Below are 23,710 nucleotides of genomic sequence, written 5' to 3'. Positions count from 1 at the left end.
CACTGGGCTCAGGATAATCTCCTGAGGTTCAATAAATCCAAGTGCAACATCTTTTGCACCTGGGTTGTGGCAACTTCTGCCGTCAGTACAAGCTGGTGGATGTAGGAATGGAGCACAGCCCTGACAAAAAGGACTTGAAGGTACCAGTGGATAGGAAGCGGGACACGAGCAGCAATGTGCCCTCATAGCCCAGAAAGCCAACCGTATCCTGGGCTGCATCCAAAGCAGTGTGGCCAGCAGGGCAAGGGAGTGATCCTACCCCTCTGCTCTGTGCTGTGAGGCCTCACCTGGAGTACTGCATGCAGATGTGGAGTCCTCAGTACAGGAGAGACATGGAGCTGTTGGAGTGCATCCAGACAAGGGCCACAGAAATGACCCAAGGGATGGAACACATCCCTGTGAGGGCAGGCTGAGAGAGATGGGGCTGTTCAGCCTGGAGAAGAGAAGGCTCCAGGAAGACCTGAGAGCGGCCTTTTGATATATAAGGGAGGGCTGTAAGAAAGAAGGAGACAGACTCTTTAGCAGAGTGTGCTGTGATAACACAAGAGGGAATGGCTTCAAATGAAAAGAGGGAAGATTTAGATTGGTTATAAGGAAAAAGTTATTTACAATCAGAGTGGTGAGGCACTGGCACAGGTTGCCCCGAGAGGTGGCTGCCCTGTCCCTGGAGACACTCCAGGTCAGGCTGGATGAAGCTGTGGACAACATGATCTAGCTGTAGGTGCCCCCATCCACTGCAGGGGGTTGGTGCAGATGACCTTGATAAGTCTCCTCCAACTCAAATGATTCTGTGTGACCGTATGGCCCACCCAGCCCCCTCCAGCTCAGGCTGCCCAGGTCCCCATCCAACCTTGCCTTGAGCACCGCGAGCGATGGGACACCCACAGCCTCACCGCCCTCTGCGCGGAAAGATTTCCCCTGGAACCTGACCTAAACCTCTCCTCCTTCAGCCTAAAGCCACTCCCCCTCGTGCTGTCACCGCAAGCCCCTTCGGGCACAGAACACCAAAACCGCATTTATCTCAGCGGAACCCGGCTCCGAAGGAACACATCGTCCGACCCACCCCGCGCCCGCAGCGCCCCGCGGGCCGCCCTTACCTGCCCCGGCCGGCCGGGAGGGTGGAGCCCGGCCTCCCTTCCTCTTCCTCCCCCTCCCTTTCCTCTTCCTCCTTCTCCCCCTCCCGGCCCCACGAGGGCTGCGCACGCACCCGGCTCGCCGTGCGGCGTTGTTGGTCTCCTCGGTGCCCGCGCCGTGCTGTGCGGTGTTACAAAACAGTGCTCGCATTCCCGCTCCCTGTTTCAAGCTTTCTTTTCTTTCGTGCCAAATCAAGGCCTGTTCTGCCAGTCCGTGCACCAACACGTAGATAATCCAGAGCATTTAAAAGCAGCAGGGATGGCGGCAGGAGGTTGCTTGTCCTCAGAATCACAGAGCCATAGGGGTTGGAAGAGAGCTCTGGAGATCACCTACTGTGACCCCCTGCTAAAGCAGGTTCCCTGCTGTAGGTTGCACGGGAAAGTGACTGCATGGGTTTTGAGTATCTCCAGAGGAGATAGCCACTGCCACTTGACTCCTGTCTTTTTGATACAGTTTTAAGTTGAGGGAGGGAAGGTTTAGGCTGGATGTCAGGGGGAAGTTCTTTATTATGAGAGGAGTGAGGTGCTGGAACAGGCTGCCCAGAGAGGTTGTGGATGCCCCGTCCCTGGAGGTGTTCAAGGCCAGGTTGGAGGGGGCCCTGGGCAGCCTGGTCTAGTATTAAATGGGGAGGTTGGTGGCTGGCAGGGGGGTTGGAGCTTCATGATCCTTGAGGTCCCTTCCAAGCCAAGGCATTCTGTGATATTTATAAGCATTAATAAGATCCTCCTCAGTCTTCTCCAGGCTGAACAGTCCCAGGTCTCTCAGCCTTTCCTCACACGGGAAATGCTCTGAGGCACTGTTGCTTTCTGCAGCAATTCCCTGAGCAGCAGTGACCTGGGGGTGTGGGTATTACCTTACATGCTTAGGATGCTACTGCGAAGCTTCCTCCATATTCTTAGCCCAATTCTGGGGGTCTGCAGGTTCAGTTGTCCCTGAGAAGTTGTGTGCTGGTTCTGGTTGCTCTGTTGGGCTGGATCTGTGCTTATAGTTGGCAGAGAGCAAAGATGCTGCTGTGAACTGGGGTGACACAGTTCTCCCCTACTCCTGAACTGGAGCTCTGATTCCCAACATCTAGTGCAAAACTTTTCAAGTGCCAAGCAGTTATTGATACTGTTGGGCTAATGCAACACCTGGAACTCTTGGCCTAAGACCTTGGCCAAAGACCTTTCCTGATGGATGAGAAGCTGGACATGAGCCAGTGTGTGCCTGCAGCCTGGAAGGCCGACTATATCCTGGGCTGCATTAAGAAAGGGGTGGCCAGCAGGAAGGGATTGTCCCCTTCTACTCAGCTCTTGTAAGGCCCCATGTGCAGTACTGCGTCCAGGTCTGGGGCCCCCGCACAAGAAAGACACAGAGCTGTTGGAATGGGTCCAGAGGAGGGCTACTAAGATGGTCAGAGGGCTTTCCTATGAGGAAAGATTGAAGGAGCTGGGCTTGTTTAGCTTGGAAAAGAGAAGGCTCTGAGGAGACCTCATTGTGGCCTTCCAGTACTTGAAGGGAGCATATAAACAGGAGGGGGAATGGCTGTTTCCAAGGGCAGATAGTGATAGGACAAAGGGGAACTGTTTTAAACTGAGACAGGGGAGGTTTAGGTTAGATATTAGGAGGAAGTTTTCCACACAGAGAATGGTGACACACTGGAACAGGTTGCCCAAAGAGGCTGTGGATGCCCCATCCCTGGAGGCATTCAAGGCCAGGCTGGATGTGGCTCTGGGCAGCCTGGTCTGCTGGTTGGTGACCCTGTACATAGCAAGGGGGTTGAAACTAGATGATTTTTGAGTTCCTTTTTAACCCAGGCTTCTACGATTCTATGAAGACTTTATCACATAACTCAGATAAAAACTCCCTTGTGCTGAGCTGAGCATTGCCACATGCTGCAGAGCACACTGGAGTTAATGCATGCTTAAAGGATACAGATATTCTGGGTGAGCCACAGGTACATGGTCCTTGTTCTGCAGTAGCTCACTTACTCTCTTTACATCTCCAGCTTTTGAAAGCTGCTTAATACAGACACTTCTCTATTTTCACTCTAACAAGGCAGCAAAAAGTAAAAGTAACCCCAGAAATTCTGTTGGGTGGTAAGAATGGCCACTGCTAGCAGAGCCCTGCACAGAATGTAATAGCCAAAGAGCCACAGTTTTGTTTGGTTCCAAGAGTCTGCCTCTACTCTGTGAATTAAAACAATTCTTTTGAAGATGCATGCCGTCATTAAATTGCTTAGTCTGATTTAAAGAATCCAGGCAAGGAACTGATTTTGCTCCCTGAAAAGCGAGGCTGGCTGAATTTATTAAAATGGTAATCATAAAGCCAGTCTGTAGGTCCCTGTGGTGAGGCACAATTAAAGTTAAAACTACCCAGTTTTTTAAATGCCTCGTTTTACGTCTTGACTGTAGGGAGAGGAGTTTCCACTGTACATCTAAGACATTGTTCAACAGCCTTTGCAAGTTGCTGGGTTCAGCTGCGAAGATTTTAAAAGCTGCTTTTGTTGGCAGCCTAGGACACATCCGTGACCTTATTAAAGTGGAAGTGAAAGCTCTCCCTTTTTTTTTTTTTTTTTTTGCAACAGTAAATCTACTAATTTTACAGTCAGTTGAACAGCAATAGATTAATTTGTTTAAAGTCTGCATTCACAAAGAAAACGTGAACTTCGCTGCCTTGAATACCCGAAACTACAGTGCGATATTTAAAGGGTAGAAACTATTACAACTTGCCCTAGAATGGTCCAGGCAGTTCCCTGTCACCTGCTTCTCAGCACAGGTGCTGACCTCCCCGTCTATTCTATCCCTCCTGACAGCCTAGCAGCAAGGCTGCCTCTTTGTGTGCAACAGAGAGCGCTTTTCCAAGCGCTGGGCCAGTTTTCTTCAGCAACCACAGGAAGCAGAATAAAGAAGAGGTTAAGGGCCAGCGCCAGGGTCAGAATGGGTTAAATTTAGTTAACATCAGAGGTTATAGCTTTTAACAAGAGCATGAAGAAAACTTATTCGAAGATGCAATTTGTTTCTTCTTTGTCAACCATTATTTTTTTTTTACCCTATTGATAGTGACAGCTTAACAAAGTTTTTATATGCCGGGGTTTTCATCCTTTAGAGGATAAAGAACCGTGATGCAAAAAAGAGATGCAGGTGGAAGACTTTATAAAGCCTCCATGATTTTCAAATTGAGGGTTGAAAGTAGGCTCCCTGCGTGGCTAAGTCAGAAATAATTTGTAAATGTTAAAAAAATGCATGTTATGGACAGAAGAGCTGGGTTTTTTGGTTTGGTTTGGTTTTTACCTTCGGAGTTTCTTGCCAATAGCAGTGCTTTATGGAACGCATTACAACCAGACTGATTTTGTATGTATTTTTTTCCCAAGGTGGTCTATTTATTTTTTTTTAATCTCACTCTAATGATGATCAAAGTGAAATGCCCCTGACAACAGCCCCGATAATCAAGACTTTTTAGTGCAGAGCACATCGTGCTAGTTCTTTAGTTGGTTGTTTTGTTTTTCCCAATTCAGTAAACGAGAGTAAGCTACAGAATGCACTTGGAGGGTAGCTCTGCTGGAAAGCCTTCGCTCTGCTTCTTGGAATGCAAAGGGAAGGAAAGTTTGAATCTTTCTGAAAACTACTCAGCAAAAATGAAAACAAAGAATACATTCAGGAGGATTTTCCTGTGCACAATAAGCACAATAGCTTATCTTCTGCCAATCAATCTTCAAAATTAATTTGTAAGATAACTATGGTTTACTATTGCTTTATCCTGGTACAAAGTAAAGAACTGAGATCTGAAAACAGTTTAATTAACTCTGATAAGAACTCAGAAGTGCAAACTATGACCTTTTTTACTATTTTTTATTTTTTTTATTTTTAATGTGTTTTCCTAAAGGAAAAAAATATATAAGCTTGTGGGATTGTTGTGCCTACCTATCTATCTGTCTTACTACAGGTTTGCTCAGTACAGCTTTCATCTCTTAGACACTTCTGCCCAGTTTGGTGAAGAGATGGTGGCCCCCAAAGCTCCAGTATGCTCGTAATTGTGGTAAATACACATCTCTACAAAGAGAAATTGTGATAATTGGTATTTAAACAAAGGAAAGAGCCTCAAATTAATGTCTTGTTCTGGCAAGAGATTTCATCTGGCTGACCAGGCAGTATGTGTATGGGTTGCCTTGCTATCCCACACGACTTCACAGAGTCATCGAATGGTTGTGGCTGGGGGGCACAAACTCAGATTTGCTCTGGGTTCTTGGCTGTATGCTGAAAGCTGACTGCTCTCTAGCAGGGTGGATTTGTCCTCTGAGATGCATGTAATCACTTGGACAGTTCTGGGGTTATTCTTTCTGAAATCAGTGTGAACTTTGTCAATGTAGACTAAATTCTGGAGGAAGCATATTTGGCTCACAAAGTCTATTCATCCTGGCGTGACACCTCTTGGTGGCTTTTGGTCCCAAAGCAGGAGTTCAGAGACACATGGTATTGACCTGTGAATAGATACTTGACCAGAAAAGGAATAGGAAAAAACCAAGCAACCAAAGGAGAAAAGTTATGGCTCTCAGAACCCAGACAAATTGTCCTGGAAATACATGACTGGATCTCTCACTTACTATTCTGCTCACAAGCTGCAGCCAAAACTCAGCTGTGAGTAGAGTAAGAACATCTCTTTGAAAAATGCAAAATTGCCGTTTGTTTCCTTCTGGGCTGCTCTTATGGGCTTTAAAGCTATAATTTCAAAAGTTGCACAAAGGCAGCAGACATCAAATGGCACGGGCTGAGGGGAAGCTTGGGGAGAAGAACCGCAAAGTAAGTTACGTGGATGGAAACTGCAGACCCTCCAGAGCAAGGTTATTTTTTCATTACAATTCACCAAACGTGGCTTTTTTCAAATGGTGGAGCAGCAAGGAAGAAGAGTTAGCATGACCCCAAGAGCCCTGATCCACACAGCCTAATTTTCACCGACATCCTTTGCCTCATGTTTGAGTAGGCTGGGTGATGTTTGGCATGGGAGGGAGGAGATCTGAGTTACGGTTGCAATTCTGCTACTGTGCCCTGTGAACTCAGATAAACCATTTCACCTCTGTGCTGCTCTCATCTTTTTACCCACTTTTAGACACTTTACCCATTTTGTTGCAGCATCTTTCCCTAATTCTATGTTTGTGCCATGCCTACTGCCGGGGAGCTGTGCTCTCGGGTGCTGCCATAGTCTTAATGAACAGTAAAGAAATACTCCACCAGGGCTCTCCTGTTATCTCAGAGCTGTCAGTCAATAAAATACTTCAAAAGATTGAGAGCTCTTGCCTACTGTTCTATTACTTAGTTTTTTGTAGCATTTTTAACATGGGAAAGTACCAATTATGATAGGAAATAATTATGCTTTTTTGAATCATTGATAACTTTTTATTCTTCTTGAAATCTTGGTGGTAGCTTCAGTTCTTCACTGTGTGTAATTTTTTGTTGAACTGATTTATAAGACAACATGCCTCTAAATCTCAACCATGTTGGTATTTTTTCCTTAACTCTGCCCTTTTGTGTAGATGCTGTTCATGTGTCCAGAATTAGGAATGAAACTTCCTCCTGAAATAATTATTCAGTACGCATGAAATCTACTCCGTTGTATCTCCATAACATTGAGGATTACTGGCTCTGTTCATTGTCTCTGCAAAATTGCGTATGTTCTCTAAGGTCAGCCACCAGTGTAGATGCTCCTCTACCAGGACAATCATAGAATCATAGAACGGCTTGGGTTGGAAGTGACCTCAAGGATCACCAAGCTTTAAACCCCTGCTGCAAGAAGGGCAGCCAACCTTTGTAGCTAATGCTAGACCAGGCTGCCCAGAGCCCCCTCCAACCTTCGGCCTTTAACATCTCCAGGGCTGGGGCATCCACAACCTCTCTGGGCAGCCTCATCACTCTCATAGTAAAGAACTTTCCTCTGATATCCAACCTAAATCTTCCATCACTGGGGGTCTGGGGCCCCCAGTACAAGAAAGACAGGGAGCAGTTGGAGAGGGTCCAGAGGAGAACCGTAAAGACGTTCAGGGGACTGGAGCACCTCCCCTACGAAGACGGGCTGAGGGAGCTGAGCTTGTTCAGCCTGGAGGAAAGAAGGCTGCGGGGTGACCTCATTGCAGCTTTCCAGCACCTAAAGGGAGCCTACAAACAGGAGAGGAGTCAACTCTTTACAAAGATGCCAACATACTTTAAAAAATAATTAAAAATTACTATACAAAAAATAGCTTGACATGCTTCATCAGCAAAGCATTCATACCATTGCATACATTCCCTTGAAGGTCCTTCCCTTCCAACTGGAATTCGGACTGGACTCTTTCAGAAGATAGACATATGAAAAACTCATCATCCAGAGTTTTTTGCATTTCACCTATTCCTACAATTCTCTCTTTTGTCTTTATATCAGATTTATCCTCAGAGAGCAGAGACAAGAAACCTCACAGCTAGGACAAATTTCAGCATCCTGTGTAAAATGTCTGTTGCCAGAGTTTGTTCTTTGTTGACTTCCAGACCCCACAGTGTGCTTATTAACATTTTGTTGTTTAATTCCCTGCTGTCCTTCTTCTGTGTGGTTATAGAAACAAGTTTTGAGCTCCAGGAGGAACTGCTGTCTGAGAGAATTTACTATTTTGTGATAAAAGTGTAGAATCACAGCTTAATACATGCTGGGATCTCAGGGGGTCATCTATTCCAGTGCCATATCCAGAATTTTACATTAGGACCTCAACTTGATGGGAAAATACTAATCTTTCTTTCTTTCTTTCTTTCTTTCTTTCTTTCTTTCTTTCTTTCTTTCTTTCTTTCTTTCTTTCTTTCTTTCTTTCTTTCTTTCTTTCTTTCTTTCTTTCTTTCTTTCTTTCTTTCTTTCTTTCTTTCTTTCTTTCTTTCTTTCTTTCTTTAAGTGAACCACCTCAGGAATCAGCAGGATTTGAAATATTTTCAGGTTCTGCTCTTTCACATTCTAATGCAGGATGGGGCCTTTGTGTATACCTTTTCTTAGAAGCAATTACAGTTCTACAAGCCCAGTGCATTTGAAATTCAAACAACTATTCAATTTTTGAGTGGCAGTTTGAGAATTATTTGTTAGTAATTTTTAAACAGTTTAATTGTGTTGAGACATCTTTACATTCTGAGTAGTTTTTGTATGTATGTGGATTTATATCAGTGGAATTTACATGGCATCAGACCATGAGTTATTTACAGAAATTAAACACAGATGCTAGAGCTAGAAGAAATGAATCATAGTTGTTTCTATAAAGAGCAGCAGGGGGTAATGATTTTGAGGGAAAATTCAGAAACCAGCTCTTCATGAACACATAGAATTCTACTCAGAAATGAACTGAATTATTCCTGTATTCACTTTGATCTGGTAGCTCACAAGCAACTCACAAGCATATATAGCATTGGAGAGACCAAAGAGAGTTTATTCTTACTGTAACGTCTGAGATGCATTCATTCTATATAATTTTGTCAAAAAAAAAAAATGTTCTGTGAAATGTTCTAATGAGAAGTTCTCTAAATATTACTGAACATAACATGAACTTAGAAAATCCTGATTTACTAACCTGCTGCTTTTGAGCCTGATCCTACCAAGGAAGGGAAGCATCTCATTTGTCTATTTATTTATGGAGCAACCGAGGTGGGATACTGTTTGAACATCCCAATCTCATACTTTTTCATCTGAACCAGTATGTTGAAACATACTGTGCTATTGAAAAAGATAAGTTATTGCCAGCTGTTTCTTGTCTGTGTGAAAACAAAATGGAAAAACTGCAGTATCTTTTATTAAAAGGCCAAAAAAGGGGAGAAAAATAAAGTAAGCCCAAACTTAGGCCAGCTGATGCTTTGTTCGTTGGTTATTTTTTCCACTAGCTCATTCTGCTTTTGTAAACTTTGAGGAGGAATGTTGTGATGTAACTTGGTCAGTTACTTGTGTGGGTAACGAGAAACAACTATACTTTGTTAGCATGCAGTATAATTAAGTGACACTCTAAAAGGTAAGTGGCTTCTTCTACTTATGTCTAAAAACAGCCATAAGTCAAGCAAAGTGATTTTATAGAGTAAATATAACAAATGTCAAATAAGTATATATATTTCCTTCCATTATTTTTATACTGCTATTAGCTATAGACTCTTTGGAACATTTTCATTTTAATGATGACACCAAGTTGAGTGGTGCAGTTGACACGCCAGAGGGAAGGGATGCCATTCAGAGGGATCTGGACAGGCTTGAGAGGTGGGCCCATGCCAACCTCATCAAATTCAACAAGGCCAAGTGCAAGGTCCTGCTCCTGGGTCAGGGCAATCCCAAACACAGATATAGGTTGAGTAGAGAATGCCTTGAGAGCAGCCCTGATGAGAAAGATTTGGGGATGTTGGTTGATGAAAGACTCAACATGAGCCAGCAGTGTGCACATGCGGCCCAGAAAGCCAACTGTATCCTGAGTTGCATCAAGAGAAGCGTGACCAGTAGGTCAAGGGAGGAGATTCTGTCCCTCTATTCTGCCCTCATGAGACCCCATCCAGAATACTGTATCCAGTTCTGGAGCCCCCAGCATAAGAAGGACATGGAGCTGTTGGAGCAGGTCTAGAGGAGGGCCACTAAGGTGACCAGAGGGTGGAGCACCTATGGGGACAGGCTGAGAGAGCTGGGGCTCTGCAGTCTGGAGAAGGCTCTAGAGGGACCTTACAGTGGTCTTCCAGTACCGGAAGGGGGCCTACAGAAAGCTGGGGAAGGACTTTTTAAGGGCATGTAGCAACAGGATGAGGAAAAATAGCCTTAAACTGGAAAAAGGTGAATTTAGCCTAGATATTAGGAAGAAATGGAGGATGGTGAGACACTGAAACAGGTTGCCCGGTGAAGCTGTGGATGCCCCTTCCCTGGCAGCATTCAAGGCCAGGCTGGATGGGGCCTTGAGCAACCTGGTCTAGAGGGAGGTGTCCCTGCCTATAGCAGGCGGTTGAAATTAGGTGATCTTAAAGGTCGCTTCCAACCCAAACCATTCTATGATTCTATGATTCTGTGAAAATGGAGTTTTCCAAAAACTGTTGCATTACATTGAAGCCAAAGGCTTTGTGGTGGAATCCAAGACCAAGAGGAGGGAGTAGCAAGCCCAAGTTTTCTCTGTATCCATTTCACACCACTCTGGAACTTGGTTTTCCACATTCCCATTCAGTCCTCCCCCACTATTTATCAATTTACTGCAGGATAGATGGAAAAATGTGCAAATATCCCAAATTTGGATATTTTCAATGAAATTCAGTTACCAGCTTTTTATTGGCAGTTGAAACATTTTTGCACAGTGAACAAAGCTACTGATGTTTTCCTTGGCTTTTTAAAATGAGTTTGTCAAATTACCTATGTGCATTTATTCATATGGAAGTGCCCCAAGGTGCTTTGTACCTTCATTACCCTCTCCAGGCTGGGTTTTCTGGTCACACTGCATTTCACAAAGTGCACAAATGTCTGATTTTGATGAGCTGTGCCTCAGCAGGTGAGCTGAGCCCAGAAGAGGATCCCAGTGAGTGTTCAGGCTGCATGTCCTACTTGAAACAGGCTTTGTTTGTATGCAAGTCACTGAGGCAAGATAGGCAGAGTATCCCACAGGCGGAAGACATCCTTTCAGCAAGAATGAAAAGCTGCTCAGTTTTAAATGGAGTTTTTCCACAGAGCTGTTTAAGTGGGGAAAAAATGGACAAGCTCTAAGTAATAAGCACTCCCCAGGCTTGCCAAGGAAAAGGGCAGAACAATACAATTTATTTACCATAGAAGCCCTTACCTTCCTTGCAACTTACATGGGTTGGAGATGCCTCCTTTCCACTGAGCAAGTCCCCAGCAGTGTTAGTTCAGTCACTAAAATTGCATGTCATTTGCATAATCACTGCCATCCCAGTAACTACTTGATAAGTCCGCGGGCAAAGGTAGTTCTGTTGAATGCGTAGAAGAGGAATTACAGGAGCTGCTTTTCCTCCTCTCTTGGCTGCTGCTGATACGGAAAGGTCCTGTTATCTGAGGCAGGCACATAGGGATGTGCACTTGGACAAAGGGTTATGGGCCATCTTCATTATATGCAAATTTGCGGGAGCATTAATCTGCTATGCATTAACATAATATCAATTGATGCATCAGGGTGATTCTCATCTGATCTAAAACATCCCTCGTGTAAGCAAAAGAGTTTAGCCACATGGAGAAACGATGAGCTAATTCATTCTGGATCTAACCATATCAAAATCACAAGCATGAATCAGAGCTGAATGTGACCTGATTATATTTGTAGAAACCATTGCCTTACAGGCAGTTTATTCATTTAAATAACCAAATTAAACATGATAGTCCTAAATGCATCTTACTTAACTTGATCATTTAAATAAGCAACCATCTGCTGCGAAAGGCACAAATGAACCTTTCTTTAAATATTTCTTCCTTTCCTTCTCAAAACCAGAACTACTTTACATCCTCAGACTATTTCACGTTATGTCTGTGCCAGAGTACCTTTGTATAGGGATTGGGGACAGAAGTTAATAGAAATTATAATACAAATACAAGCTGAACTCAATGTCTCTAACAGTTGGTACTAATCAGCTAAAGGGAGTGCATTAGCATCCCTATTTATACAATCATTTTAGCCACAGCGGAATCCATTTGTTACTAGAGGAATACAGCTGAACTCTATTGGGATTAAAGGGCAAGGAAGGATATGATCAAAAAGCTGGGAAAAAACCTTAGCAAACTGAAAAATCCCATTCACTATTTGAGGTCAGGGTCCTAATTTTATTATAGGTATTTTTGCTTTATTGAGTAAGGAACAATTTTTACTATTCTTCATTAAATAGAGAATGCCTTTCGGGTTATGCAGCATTACTTAAGGTCTGGTTCTGAAGGCGTGTGTGTAGAGCTGCTCTATGCACGGGGACCATCCTCCTGCTGAATCTGAGGGATAAAAGGCTGGGGAAAACTTAGGTATGCAGCAGAGTGCTGAAGAATTGGGACTGCAGATGTGCTCTCTGTTGAGTATCTCTGTGTAGTATTGCTTAGAGCTTTAGATAATTATGGTTACAAAACATGTACTACAGTAAAATTAGTAAGAGCAAACCATGTCTAATTGGGATGGGATGGTTTTCACGATGACCTAACATAGACTCTCTCACAAAACATGCCCTGTGCTGTGTAATATCCAGAGAAAGAGGACCCTCCGTTTTGAGACTGATGTAATACGTGCACAAGTAGAATGACCAGAAGTTGATTCTCCTCTCTTGAGGATTCAAGCCTATGGAAAAAAAACAAACTACTTTTGAATTTAAAAAAATTTAAAAAGCCAGAGCTCAGTGTCAATTCTGACAACTGAGTCTTTAACGCGTTCCCAGTGTCTACATGACCTGAAATCCTGCTCTCTTTGCCATGTGGTTCTGGCAATCCCAAGTGTGCGGTGTTGCTGTGGTTGTCACACACACACACCCTAGCACTGACAGCTGGAGGCGGTGCTGGTCCAGTAGCACAGGGCTGTGCATGATATTACTGTTGTCATCCCCCTTTCTGACCACTCTGGCTGTGCTGGTGGAGCGCTCACCTGTAGCAGCTGTGTGGAGTTATTGGAAGTAACAATCATAATTGTGTTAATGCTACAAGTGTAAGGTGGAGGAGGAGAGTTGTTAAAACAGTGCTTTCTCCTTTGTACCAAATTCAGGACAAAATTGCAGATTGGTCAGCTGAGGGCAATCATGTGTGTTGGCAAGGTGACTCAGTGAGGAGGATGGCATGGAGCTGCGCCAGGGGAGGGCAGCTGGGGGTGAGGGAAAGGGTCTGTGCCAGAGGGCGGTGGGCATGGAACAGCTGCCCAGGGCTGTGGGCACGGCCTTGAGGTGCTGGAGCTCAGGGAGCGTTTGGACGATGCTCTCAGACATAGAGGTTGGATTTGGGTGGTCCTATGAGGAGCCAGGGACTGGACTCGATGGTCCTTGTGGGGCCCTTCCAACTCAGGATATTCTGTGGTTCTGTGTTTCTAACTTTCACCAGCTTCAGAAGGCATCTGTTCTCCTTTACATATATTTTTCCTACAGCAATCAAGAATCCAATATAGAAGGAAAATAACATGACAAGTTTATCTTGGTCCAAAGTCATTCTGACTGTTTCAATTTGACCTCAGCGCCAATGGAAGAATGGGATATCTTTTATTATGCTAAAACCTTCTTTCCTCCTTAGCCTGCACATACGCACACCACTAGGGCTGCTAGTTGTAGTAATTAGCTCAGTGTGCTAATGAGAGCTTCCAGGGAAAATGCTGACAGGATTAATTAATGGGTGAATTTCACTTTAATAAATGTATAGGCAATTTTCTAAATGCAGATGGCACAGTCCATCCTGAGAGGGGCTCAGTCTAGAGCTACTTAATACAGTAAGTGTCTGGGGAAAGTGGTTAATTTGTAATATGCTTCGTGATACAGATTAGAAGAGGAATAATGCTTATGTTTGCTTCCCGATACATTATTCATTTCTCAACAGCTTGACAGTGTGGTGTCCTTTTCTGCTTGCTGCTCCCAGTTCTTTCCATTGAGTCGTGAGGCAGGAACAAACATGCAGTGTCATTAGAGTAGCTTCAGCCATTCTTGTCTTGTGAAGTGTTTCAGGCCACAGGTTTGTTGTGCATTGTAACAGAGAATGACAACAACAGGACCCTTGCTTTGTTAGTGACAAAGTCTAACGGGCATAGCATCATAGAATATCCCACACTGGAAGGGACCCACAAGGGTTACCAAGTCCAACCCTGGTTCCACACAGCATCACCTAAAAATCAAAGCCTGTGTCTAAGAGCATTGTCCAGACACTCCCTAAACTCCAGCAGCTCAGGGCTGTGCCCATTGCCCTGGGCAGTCTGTTCCGTGCCCACCATCCTCTGGGGAAGAACCTTTTCCTGATATCCGTGATTGAGAGCTATAAGCTTTTTCGAAAGGGTAGGCGAGGGAACTACAAACCAGTGAGCCTCGTATCTGTGCCTGGGAAGATAATGGAACAGATCCTTCTGGAAGAGATGTTAAGGCACATGAGGGATGAAGAGGTGATCCGAGACAGCCAGCATGGCTTCACCAAGGGAATATAGTCCTTGACCAGTCTGGTGGCATTCTATGATGAAATGACTGCATCAGTGGACAAAGGAAGGGCAACTGATGTCATTGTGCGAGGCCTTTGAAATGATACCCCACCATATCCTTTTCTCTAAATTGGAGAAATATGGATTTGAAGGCTGGACTATTTGGTGGACAAAGAATTGGTTGGATGATCATAGCCAGAGGGTTGTTGCCAACAACTCTATGTCCAGGTGGAGGCTGGTTGCAAGTGGTGTCCCTCAGAGGTCTGTCTTAGGACTGGTGCTTTTCAACATCTTCATCAATGACATAGACAATGTGATTGAGTGTACCCTCAGCAAGCTTGCTGATGACACTAAGCTGAGTGGTGCAGCTGAGACAGTAGAAGGAAGGGATGCCAAGCAGAAGTACCTGAACATACTCAAAAAATGGGCACACAAGAACATTAATGAAGTTTAACATGTCCAATGGCAAGGTGTTCCACTTGGGTTGAGGCAATCCCAGATATAAGTATGGGTCTGGAGTAAGAAAGAACTCATTAAGAGTAGCCCTGTGGAGGTCTTGGGGGTCCTGATGGATTAAAAGTTGAATATGAGCCAGCAGTGTGCTCTTGCAGCTCAGAAGGCCAACTTTATCCTGGGCTGCATCAAAAAAGGGGTGGTCTGCAGAGAGAGGGAGGGGATTGTCCCCTTCTACTCTATACTTATGAGGCCCCATCTGGGGCACTGTGTCCAAGCCTGGGGGGTCCAGAGGAGGGCCACTAAGATGATCAGAGGGCTGGAGCACTTCTCCTATTAAGAAAGGCTGAGGGAGCTGGACTCGTTTATCTTGGAGAAGACAAGGCTCTGGGGAGACCACATCGAATCCTTCCAGTACTTGCAGGGAGCTTCTGAGCAGGAGGGATACCAATATTTAACAGTCTGATAATGGTAATACAGTGGGGAATGGTTTTAAACTAAAAGGGAAAAATTAGAAACTGGCTGCCCAGAGAGGTTGTGCCCCATCCCTGAAGGTGCTCAAGGCTGGATGGGACCCTGGGCAGTCTGATTTGGTGGGTGATGTCCCTGCCCGTGGCAGGGGGTTGGAAGAGGGCTATAAGGTCCCTTCCAACCTAAGCATTCTATTAGTCTATGATACCTGGCCTGACCCTCTCCTGACACACGTTACAGTGTTGGATTGCAAGCACCAGTCCTACCTTGCATGTGAGATCTGAGCAGCACAGCTGGGCTGGAGGAGGGCTGTGCTGTGCGGTGCTGTGCCACTGACTCCAGATATTGTTGGGATCTTGCAGTCCTGGAAAGAAGAAAGGTGAACTGTTTGTTATTCTCGCTGCTAAACATTGTAACATGCTGGTTAAACTCAAAGCATTCATATAGGATGTGAAGAACTAGCAAACATCAGCACAGCCTGGGGTCCTCCATAAACAGGGTATGGAATAACCTTTTTTCCATGCTAGATTTCCAATCTTAATAGATTGGGATGGGGAAAAAAGGTGTTGTTACCTGTGAGATCCAAAAGACTTCAGGATCTTGCAATTCAGTTTCCTTCCAATAGTGATGAAGTGTAGATTACATTTTTACCATGCGTTTCTCATTCCCACACGGGTGCTGTTCTCCGAGCAGAGGTGTTGACGTGCACACACACTTCCCTCCCCAAAAGCTCAAGCCAGCTGCCAGCACCAGGTACTGCTTGTGTGGGAGCCATCAGCTCCACCCAGGACCTGAAGGCAGAGAACAGGGCTGACAGCTGTGACAGGTGATGGCACATGAGCAGGGCTTGGGACAGCCCTGGGAGACACTGGCACCTGGCAGTGACTGGTGATGGTGCTTAGAGAAGCACCTGCTATGGACAGAGCAGGTAGGGCCATTCTTTCTTGGTCCTTGCGCTGTAGGAATTGCTGTGCTTGTGTGCATGTTTGCATTTATATATCCAGTCCTGTTTGTATACCTGTGCTTAAATGCAAATTTCCACTGTTTCCATTGGAAATATTTCTGTATTTCCAGTGCAACCTGAAGCTGGATGCTGCATTGACATTTTTATTTTTATCCTGACTTTTTATGCAGTTGGTATTTAATCTCTGTTACAACTCATCTGTGCCTTTACATCTCCTATCTTCTGATAATGTTTTCTACGGTTTAGGTAAACAAGTTCTCTTTTTATTTCTTTTAAAACTCAAGCCCACTGAATTATTCTTCGAGAAACAGAAGGTAAGCATTCTTTTTTGTTGTTTTCTAAATGCTATTCATAATTTAACTGATCGCTGTCTTATTCCCCCTCAGTCATTCTTTCTGCAAACTTCATTGTCCTCATTTTGGCAGTCACTTCACCCAACAAGTCATTCCATTACTGTGCTTCCCAGTCATTACTGTCCTTCTCTCACTGTTTGTGAGTTCTAGCCCATGCTTTTAAGAACAGACACCAGAGCTGTGTAGAGGATTCAGGGTTTTGAGTACATCTACACTATGGCATAATGATGTTTTCTGTTTCGCTCTCTGTTTTTTTCCTAATAACTCCTGACATTCTATTTACCTTCTTGACCACCACGGAATAATGAGCTGGTATTTCAGAGAGCTATTCAAAGATCTCTTCCCTAGTGATAATAGCTAATTTAGAGCCCATCGCTGAGCACACACAGTTAAGATTGCTTCCCTATGCACATTACTTAGCATTTACCAATGCTGAATTTCATCTTTCTTCTCATTGTCGAAGACACTCTGCAGCCTAAAATCCTCCTGCAGCCCTGCAGAGCCAGTTGTCATTGTTACTCCCTGACAATTTTGCAACTTCAGCAAACTTTTTTCCCTTCACCATTCACCCCTTGTCCAAATCACTTATGAAAATGTTGGCCAGCACAGCTCCCTGGTGGTTATCTCCATCACTGTGAAAAAATGCCTCCATTTTCCCATCCTTCCTTTTGTGTCTTTTAACTACTCTGGGTTAGTCATTAATGCTCAAAGGAGGATTTTTTATGACTGATCCATTTCTTCCATTTCGAGGGCCCTGTGCAAGGGATTTTTGGAAAACTGAAGAAGCGATGGCACAAAGATCCTTGTGTATGGAGGGAAAGGTGCTTTCGAGGTCCTATTCAACTCACTGTAAGCATACCAAAACCTGCAGATAAGATGCAAGCAAAGGTGAGCGAGATGAAATATGTGAGGCAACCCTTTGGCTTTAAAGCACTCACGGACCAGGGGTGTTGTCTGGCAAGGCTGGGGAACCCCAGTCCTTGGAGTGCTTCAGCCCCTGGCTGGAGAAACCCAATCCAATTGCTTGTTGTTTGAGCAGAGCTTTGGATTAGATGAACTCATGCTTCGAAGGTCCCTTTGATACCAATTTTCTACATTCCTATGTTTACAAGCGTATGTAAGGGATGTATGCATTAGTACAGGGTATTAGAGACTTGCCAGAGTCTAAACATAACTTCTGATTTTTGAACGGGGACTGGTTTTGGTTTTCAGCAAACAAAAAAATGGAAAGTTATGCCTGCATTCAGTGGGAACAATTGGATGGGTGGCAAACAGCCCAAGTGCCTCTGTTTGGTCATAGTACCCTTTTGTATCTATTCCAGGCAGTTCCCCTCCCAATAAAATCTTGTACACTGTAAATCATGCTTGGTGCAAAGTTCCAGACCTCCACCCACAGCTGCTGCAGCCTTGGACACTTCACTTCTTGAGTTCTGCTGAAAATGTCCCAACCAAGCTCCACTCCAGTTGGTGTAACCTTCTGTGATGGTCCCTGTCTGCAATCCAAAACCATGACTTCAAGCAGCACCTGAGTACAAAATCATTTCCTATCCCTCATTTTGGGTAGCAAATGATCTTTGTCCTAGACAAGCCTGGTATTAATAGTCATTTATGATCACAAATTATTGCAATTAGAGAAGGTTCGCTGTTAATGGGCTGTAAAAGAGGTGAATCTCTGTTTAATTCAAGCTGCCATTTTGTGATTTAGTCATGACCTGCCTGTGTCCTTCAGGCCAGTGGGAAAGGTGAGCCTGGAGCTGCGCTGCTTGGAGAACTCAGCGTCCCTCCAGGAGGAGCAGTGCTCAGGGGTACACTGCTCACCCTGGTGCACCTGGCGGGAGGAGGTGATTGATTTCTCATCTGGAAGGGCACAGCAATGTGAGCAGACAAGGCACAGCTCTCTGGCTCTCCGTGCTCCCTTGGTGCAAAGCCCTGAGCCAGGCTGTGCTCACCCCATCCTGCTGTCTGGCCAAGGGCTGGTCCTGGGAGATGGAAATAGAGCTATGTTCTTCCTCAAATAACCAAAGCAATCTCTTTTAGGATCTCATTTGCAGCTTTTATTTTTCTTTATTTGTAGAGCTTAGTTTACTTGAAGGCAAAGGACTGCCATGTCACCAAAAGGTTTGAATGCCACTGTTATCTCCTTGGCCTTCATTGCAGACGAAAGCAGTGCACTGCTTACTGCACACTTGTACCAAAAGAAACCCAAGTCCTTGAAGAAGCTCAACAGAAGTGGCACTAATTAAGCTTAGAAGTGGGAGTAGAACAGTGTTGTGGTTTTGTTGTGCTGTTCCCTGGTTCACACAGACACCTGGATCAGTGGGTCCCCATCCCACACAGCCTCAGGAGCTGTGTTCCCCCTCTTCCAGCACGCGCTATGTTGTGGTGCTCACTGAAATACACAGGAACCATATCTGTGCTGCAAATTGCTACTGAAAGTCTGATCTGGTCTAAAAATAGATATTTTGCAGGTGCTTTAGAGGTGAAACCAAGTGTCATGTCCCAGTTGCAGTGTGGATGCTTCGAAGTCAGGACAGGTTACAGCCCTGGGCAGGTGAAGGAACATGCTGCAGCATGAGAGGATGCGTTCTGCTGCACACCCAGCTGCATTTGGAGGCAGCTCTCCATCAGTCACTGCTCTCTCTCCTTGCCTTGCCCTTCCTTTCCCACCCACCATGCTGCCACCTGTGCTGTGCTGACACCACAGCTTTGTGCTACGAGGAGCCAGGGAGCTGCAACAGCTGAAAAATGACTTTGCACAGAGGTGGGCGATCTTTCCTCTGAGCGCAGCAGTCCTGGTCACCATATGTTGCACAAATGAGGGCTGGCACAAGGGAGCAGAAGCAAACGCTGGTGGTGGGGTTGGGACGAAATGCAGATTGACAGTCTGATTACTGGCAATGGATAAATGTGTGAGAACTGGGATCTGTGCTGTGCCCTACTGGATTCCTGCTCCAAACAGCAGGACCATAGAAGCATTAGAGTTGGAAGGAACCCTTAAAGGCCATCTAGTGCAATCCTCTGCTCCATCAGGTGCTCAGAGCCCCGTCTATGACCTTGAGTGCCTCCAGGGATGGGGCACCCACCTCTTTCCAGGCAACCTGTGCCAGCACCTCACCACCCTTATTGTAAAAAAAAAAGAAAAGAAAGAGCACACCCTGCCCTGCACTCACTGGGTAATGCCCCCCATGCAGGTGGGTGGCTGTGAGCAGTGAATGCTCAGGCTCAGACATCACAGAGGCATCCTAATGCGTTTGCATTAACACTTTTCCCCTGGCTCTTCAGCTAAGAGCCATTTCTGTGATGCACAGGACAGAGCAAGCGTTGCTTAGCAGCTCTCTGTGTCAGCGGTCTGTGTGTATCTGTGCATTTGTACCTTCCCTCTCCTCACTCTGGACCAAATGAAGGCGATGTTTCTGCTCTCCCTGTGAGCCAAGGCACACCTGGCACATCACTGCGCTAAGCTGGTGCCCCATGCCTGCCTCCGAGCCTTAGTGAGGTGATCATCCTCTATTATCTTGTCCTAGAGATTTCTGGATCAAATAATTGCCGATTTTAATGTGGTTTGTTGGGAGCAGGCTTTAAATCACAGTGTTTTTAAGCATTCTGCCCATATCTCTCAAGCCAGGAGCACCTGGCAGTATCCACTGGTGTGGGGGTTTGGGACCTGGCTCACTGGGCATGGCCTGGGAGCAGGGGGGACAGATAGATCTCATGGGAAGGGGAAAAAGGACTGATGCCCACACAGTCCCCAGCAGGAAGAAGTGAAAACAGCTGCAGATCCCCGTAACAAATCTGCAGTGCTCCAGGCAGACTGCCCAGCTCTCTCCAGCTATCATTCCATCCATTTAGAATGGGCTGCCCAAGGGGGAGGTGAATCACCGTCCCTGGAGGTGTTTAAGGCATGTGGAGATGTGGCACTGAGGGATTAGTGGGCACGATGGGGATGGGCTGGCAGTTGGACTGGATGATCTTAGAGGTCTTTGTCCCTTTGGTCTTCCTGGGCCGATGAGGGTGCTCAGGCCCTTGAGCCAAGGACACTGCTGGAAACAGATGCAGCTCCTGCTACATTCAGTGCAAAATCAAGGTGTGTAAGCAAAAGCTGGATTTCACCTGGAGTCTCTTTATCCTGTGATAAATTACTAAGCGGATTGTCAGATTTGATGTTCTGTCATGAATGTCTAATTAAAAAGCAAACCTCTGCTTCATAAAATCTCTGACTGATAGTACTAATAAAACATCATAAATGCAATGAATGTTGTGATAATGCTTCTGGAGACTAATTGCCTTTCATCATCAATAACACAGAACTGATTGGCAGCCACTTGTGATACCACTGTGCCGTGGTAGCTGGGATGGGGCTGGCCAGGGGAGGAGGTGGGGTGTGGGATGTAAGATGTGGAATGAGGGATGCAGGATGTAGGATGAGGAATGTGGGATGCTCATATTCGATGCTTGTTACTGCCTGTCCCGGGGAGGTGGGAGCCCAAAAGGATGTGCTAATGCTCAATACCAGAGTAGGCAGGTAGGGTTTGTCCCCATCCCCAGGCCCCAGCATTGATCCCCAGTCAGGACAGCATGCACAGCCTCTCCAGTTGATGCTCCAGTGTGGGGGTCTGAAGAGGTGTGGAAATGATGCATGAGCACACAAATTATGTAGCTGGCAGTGGATGAAAGCTTGGCAGCCGAAGATGTGCTCAGTGCCATCTGGAGAAAGTGAATGGGAACCCGGGGATGGAAGTAAGCACCCATTCCTCCTCCTGCCCTTCTTGGGAAATGGCCAAGAGACAGCTTCTGATGTGGTGCCCTCTCAGCACTGCAGTGTGCCTTTGCTGGCACTGAGTCACGTAGCATGGAGGAGGGCCAGGCAGGATGCCACTGTCCATAGGGCAAATGCTTCATAGAATCCCAGAATGGCCTGGGTTGAAAAGGACCTCAAAGATCATCTAGTTCCAACCCCCTGCTATGTGCAGGGTCACCAACCACCAGACCAGGCTGCCCAGAGCCACATCCAGCCTGGCCTTGAATGCCTCCAGGGATGGGGCATCCACAGCCTCCTTGGGCAACCTGTTCCAGTGCGTCACCACCCTCTGTGTGAAAAACTTCCTAATATCTAACCTAAACCTCCCCTGTCTCAGTTTAAAACCATTCCCCCTTGTCCTATCACAATCCACTCTTGTAAACACTCTTGTTTCCCCTCCTGTTTACACGCCTCTTTCAAGTACTGGAAGGCTACAATGAGGTCTCCCCAGAGTCTTGTCCAAGCTAAACAAGCCCACTTCCCTCAACCTTTCCTCATAAGAGAGGTGCTCCAGCCCTCTGATCATCTTAGTGGCCCTCCTCTGGACCCGCTCCAAGAGCTCCGCATCCCTCCAGATGTGAGTCCCCAGGGCCCCTCCACTGCTCTGGTGCCTCTGTCAGACCACTGGATGTGCCCTCCCTCCCTGGGCTGCTGGTAGAGCCTTCTCCTTTCCTTCATTTATTGCTGGCATGGTATTCCTTTAAACTCCAACAACAAAACTCGAGGCAGCACTGCTATTGTTGCCTCTAAAATGTTTACTCCTGGCTCTCTTTAGGACCTAAAAGGCTGAAAACTGCATCCTAATTGCCCAATTAGTCCTAATGCTGCGTAGTGTTGACTGTTTAGTTACCATATATTGTGTACAGAACTAATTGTGGTGAAAGTAAATGAATGTGAAGGAAACAAACAAGCTACTAGAAAATAATTACTTGGAGTGTTTCTTTTTAGTACCTGTACAGCAGATTTCATTATAGTCAACAGCTTCTAAAGCTGCTTGAAATAGCGGTATTTGTCATTTTCATAGAAACTTGATAATGACATTAATTTATCTTAATGGTCTGTTCTATTGTTATAAATAGTAAAATTAGCTTAAATTGTCTTGCTTTTGCTGGTTTTGGATGGCTCCGAAGGGCCCCACAACAGCAGATGAGTAGATAATTTGGTGTGCTTGACAGATTTCCAATAATTTGTTATGTGGAACATGAGGTAATGCTAGTACCATTAATGTTCATTTTCCTCTAAATTCATTACTGCCCTTTTCCCTTTTATCTTTTTTAATGTCTGGGCCATTTTTTCTATATTTCAAGTGGAGCTACAAAGCCTATTCATATTCAGCTATAGTAGCTATTAACATTCTGCACATAGAGAACATCATGTAGAAAAACAACTCTTTATGAAATGATGAGGCTGGTGGCTATTTGTGCTGGAAAGTAGGCAAAATGGGTTGTTTGCTGGTATTAGGGATTGGCTGTAATTAAGTCAAATGTAATTTTAAAGAAATTTAAATGTTTTCGTTTTTATAGCAAAGGTAAAACACAATTCAGGGAGACTCTAAGAAGGTGTAAATGCATTAATAAAAATTATTTTCCTCTTTTTCTGCCACTTCTGCTTAAACTTCACAGAGGGCTGTGTGCGGGGCTATTTAGTCACACAATATTTTCTATCCAATTTAAGCCTAATTAGTCTTGGGAAAGTATGAACATTAATGCTGCCTTAGTGTGGGTTTGCTGATATGGCAATGATCTGAGCAAACAGGGCTTCCCATTGTTGGGAAACCAGTTTGGGTTCTTCTCTTTTTGTTTCTTTACTTTTGCATCCGTCCAACATCTGCATCCTTTTCTCCCCAGCTCAGGGCCACCTGGCAGGAGCTGTTTAGATCCCTCTGAGCGCTCCTCCACTTGGGGTTCTCCTAGGCATCTCCTTCCATCCCCTGAACAGGCAGGACCACCTGGGGCTGTGGTGGGACCAGTGGGTCCTTGGCACGGAGATGCAGGAACCTCTCTATTTGGTGTTGGCTGGTGCTGTCTGGAACTGTGCTACTGCACTAATGCTTCTCTTGAGAGACATGGATCTGTTGGAACGCGTCCAGAGGAGGGCCACAGAAATGACATGAGGGATGGAAAACATCCCTATGAGGATAGGCTGAGAGAGCTGGGGCTGTTCAGCCTGGAGAAGGTTCTAGGGGGAGCCGAGAGTGGCCTTTTGGTGTCTAAAGGTGTAAGAAAGAGGACAGACTCTCTATCAGGATGCGTTGTGATAGGACAAGGGGAAAAGGTTTCAGACTGAAAGTGGAGAGATCTAGATTGGATATAAGGAAAAAGTTCTTTACAATAAGGATATTGAGGTACTGGCACAGGTTGCCCAGAGAGATGGCGGATCCCCAGACACTCAAGGGCAGGTTGGACAGGGCTCTGAGCACCTGATGGAGCTGTAGGTGTCCCTGCTCATTGCAGAGGGTTGGCACAGAT

The 23,710-nt window shown here is 45.5% G+C and overlaps 1 protein-coding gene across 5 annotated transcripts in view; it reads right to left on the bottom strand.

Annotated features, from left to right (window-relative positions):
* The window catches only part of MTIF3 (mitochondrial translational initiation factor 3), a 203,841-nt gene that overhangs the window by 4,199 nt on the left and 175,932 nt on the right, over window positions 1–23,710 (bottom strand). The window contains exons 1-2 of one of the 5 annotated variants that reach the window (XM_048933720.1): window positions 1,098–1,155; window positions 288–492 (exon numbers count right to left, since the gene is read on the bottom strand). The exons of 2 other annotated variants lie outside the window; for them this stretch is intronic. In XM_048933720.1, the coding sequence (XP_048789677.1) occupies window positions 288–301 (14 nt within the window). In that variant the 5' untranslated portion in view covers window positions 302–492; window positions 1,098–1,155. 2 more of the 5 variants (XM_048933719.1, XM_048933724.1) reach the window with 2 other exon arrangements.

Source organism: Lagopus muta, chromosome 1 (genome assembly GCF_023343835.1).
Source record: "Lagopus muta isolate bLagMut1 chromosome 1, bLagMut1 primary, whole genome shotgun sequence".
Lineage (NCBI taxonomy): Eukaryota > Metazoa > Chordata > Aves > Galliformes > Phasianidae > Lagopus > Lagopus muta.
Note: the sequence above shows the minus strand (reverse complement) of the source record. Positions and strands in the feature narration are given on the sequence as shown.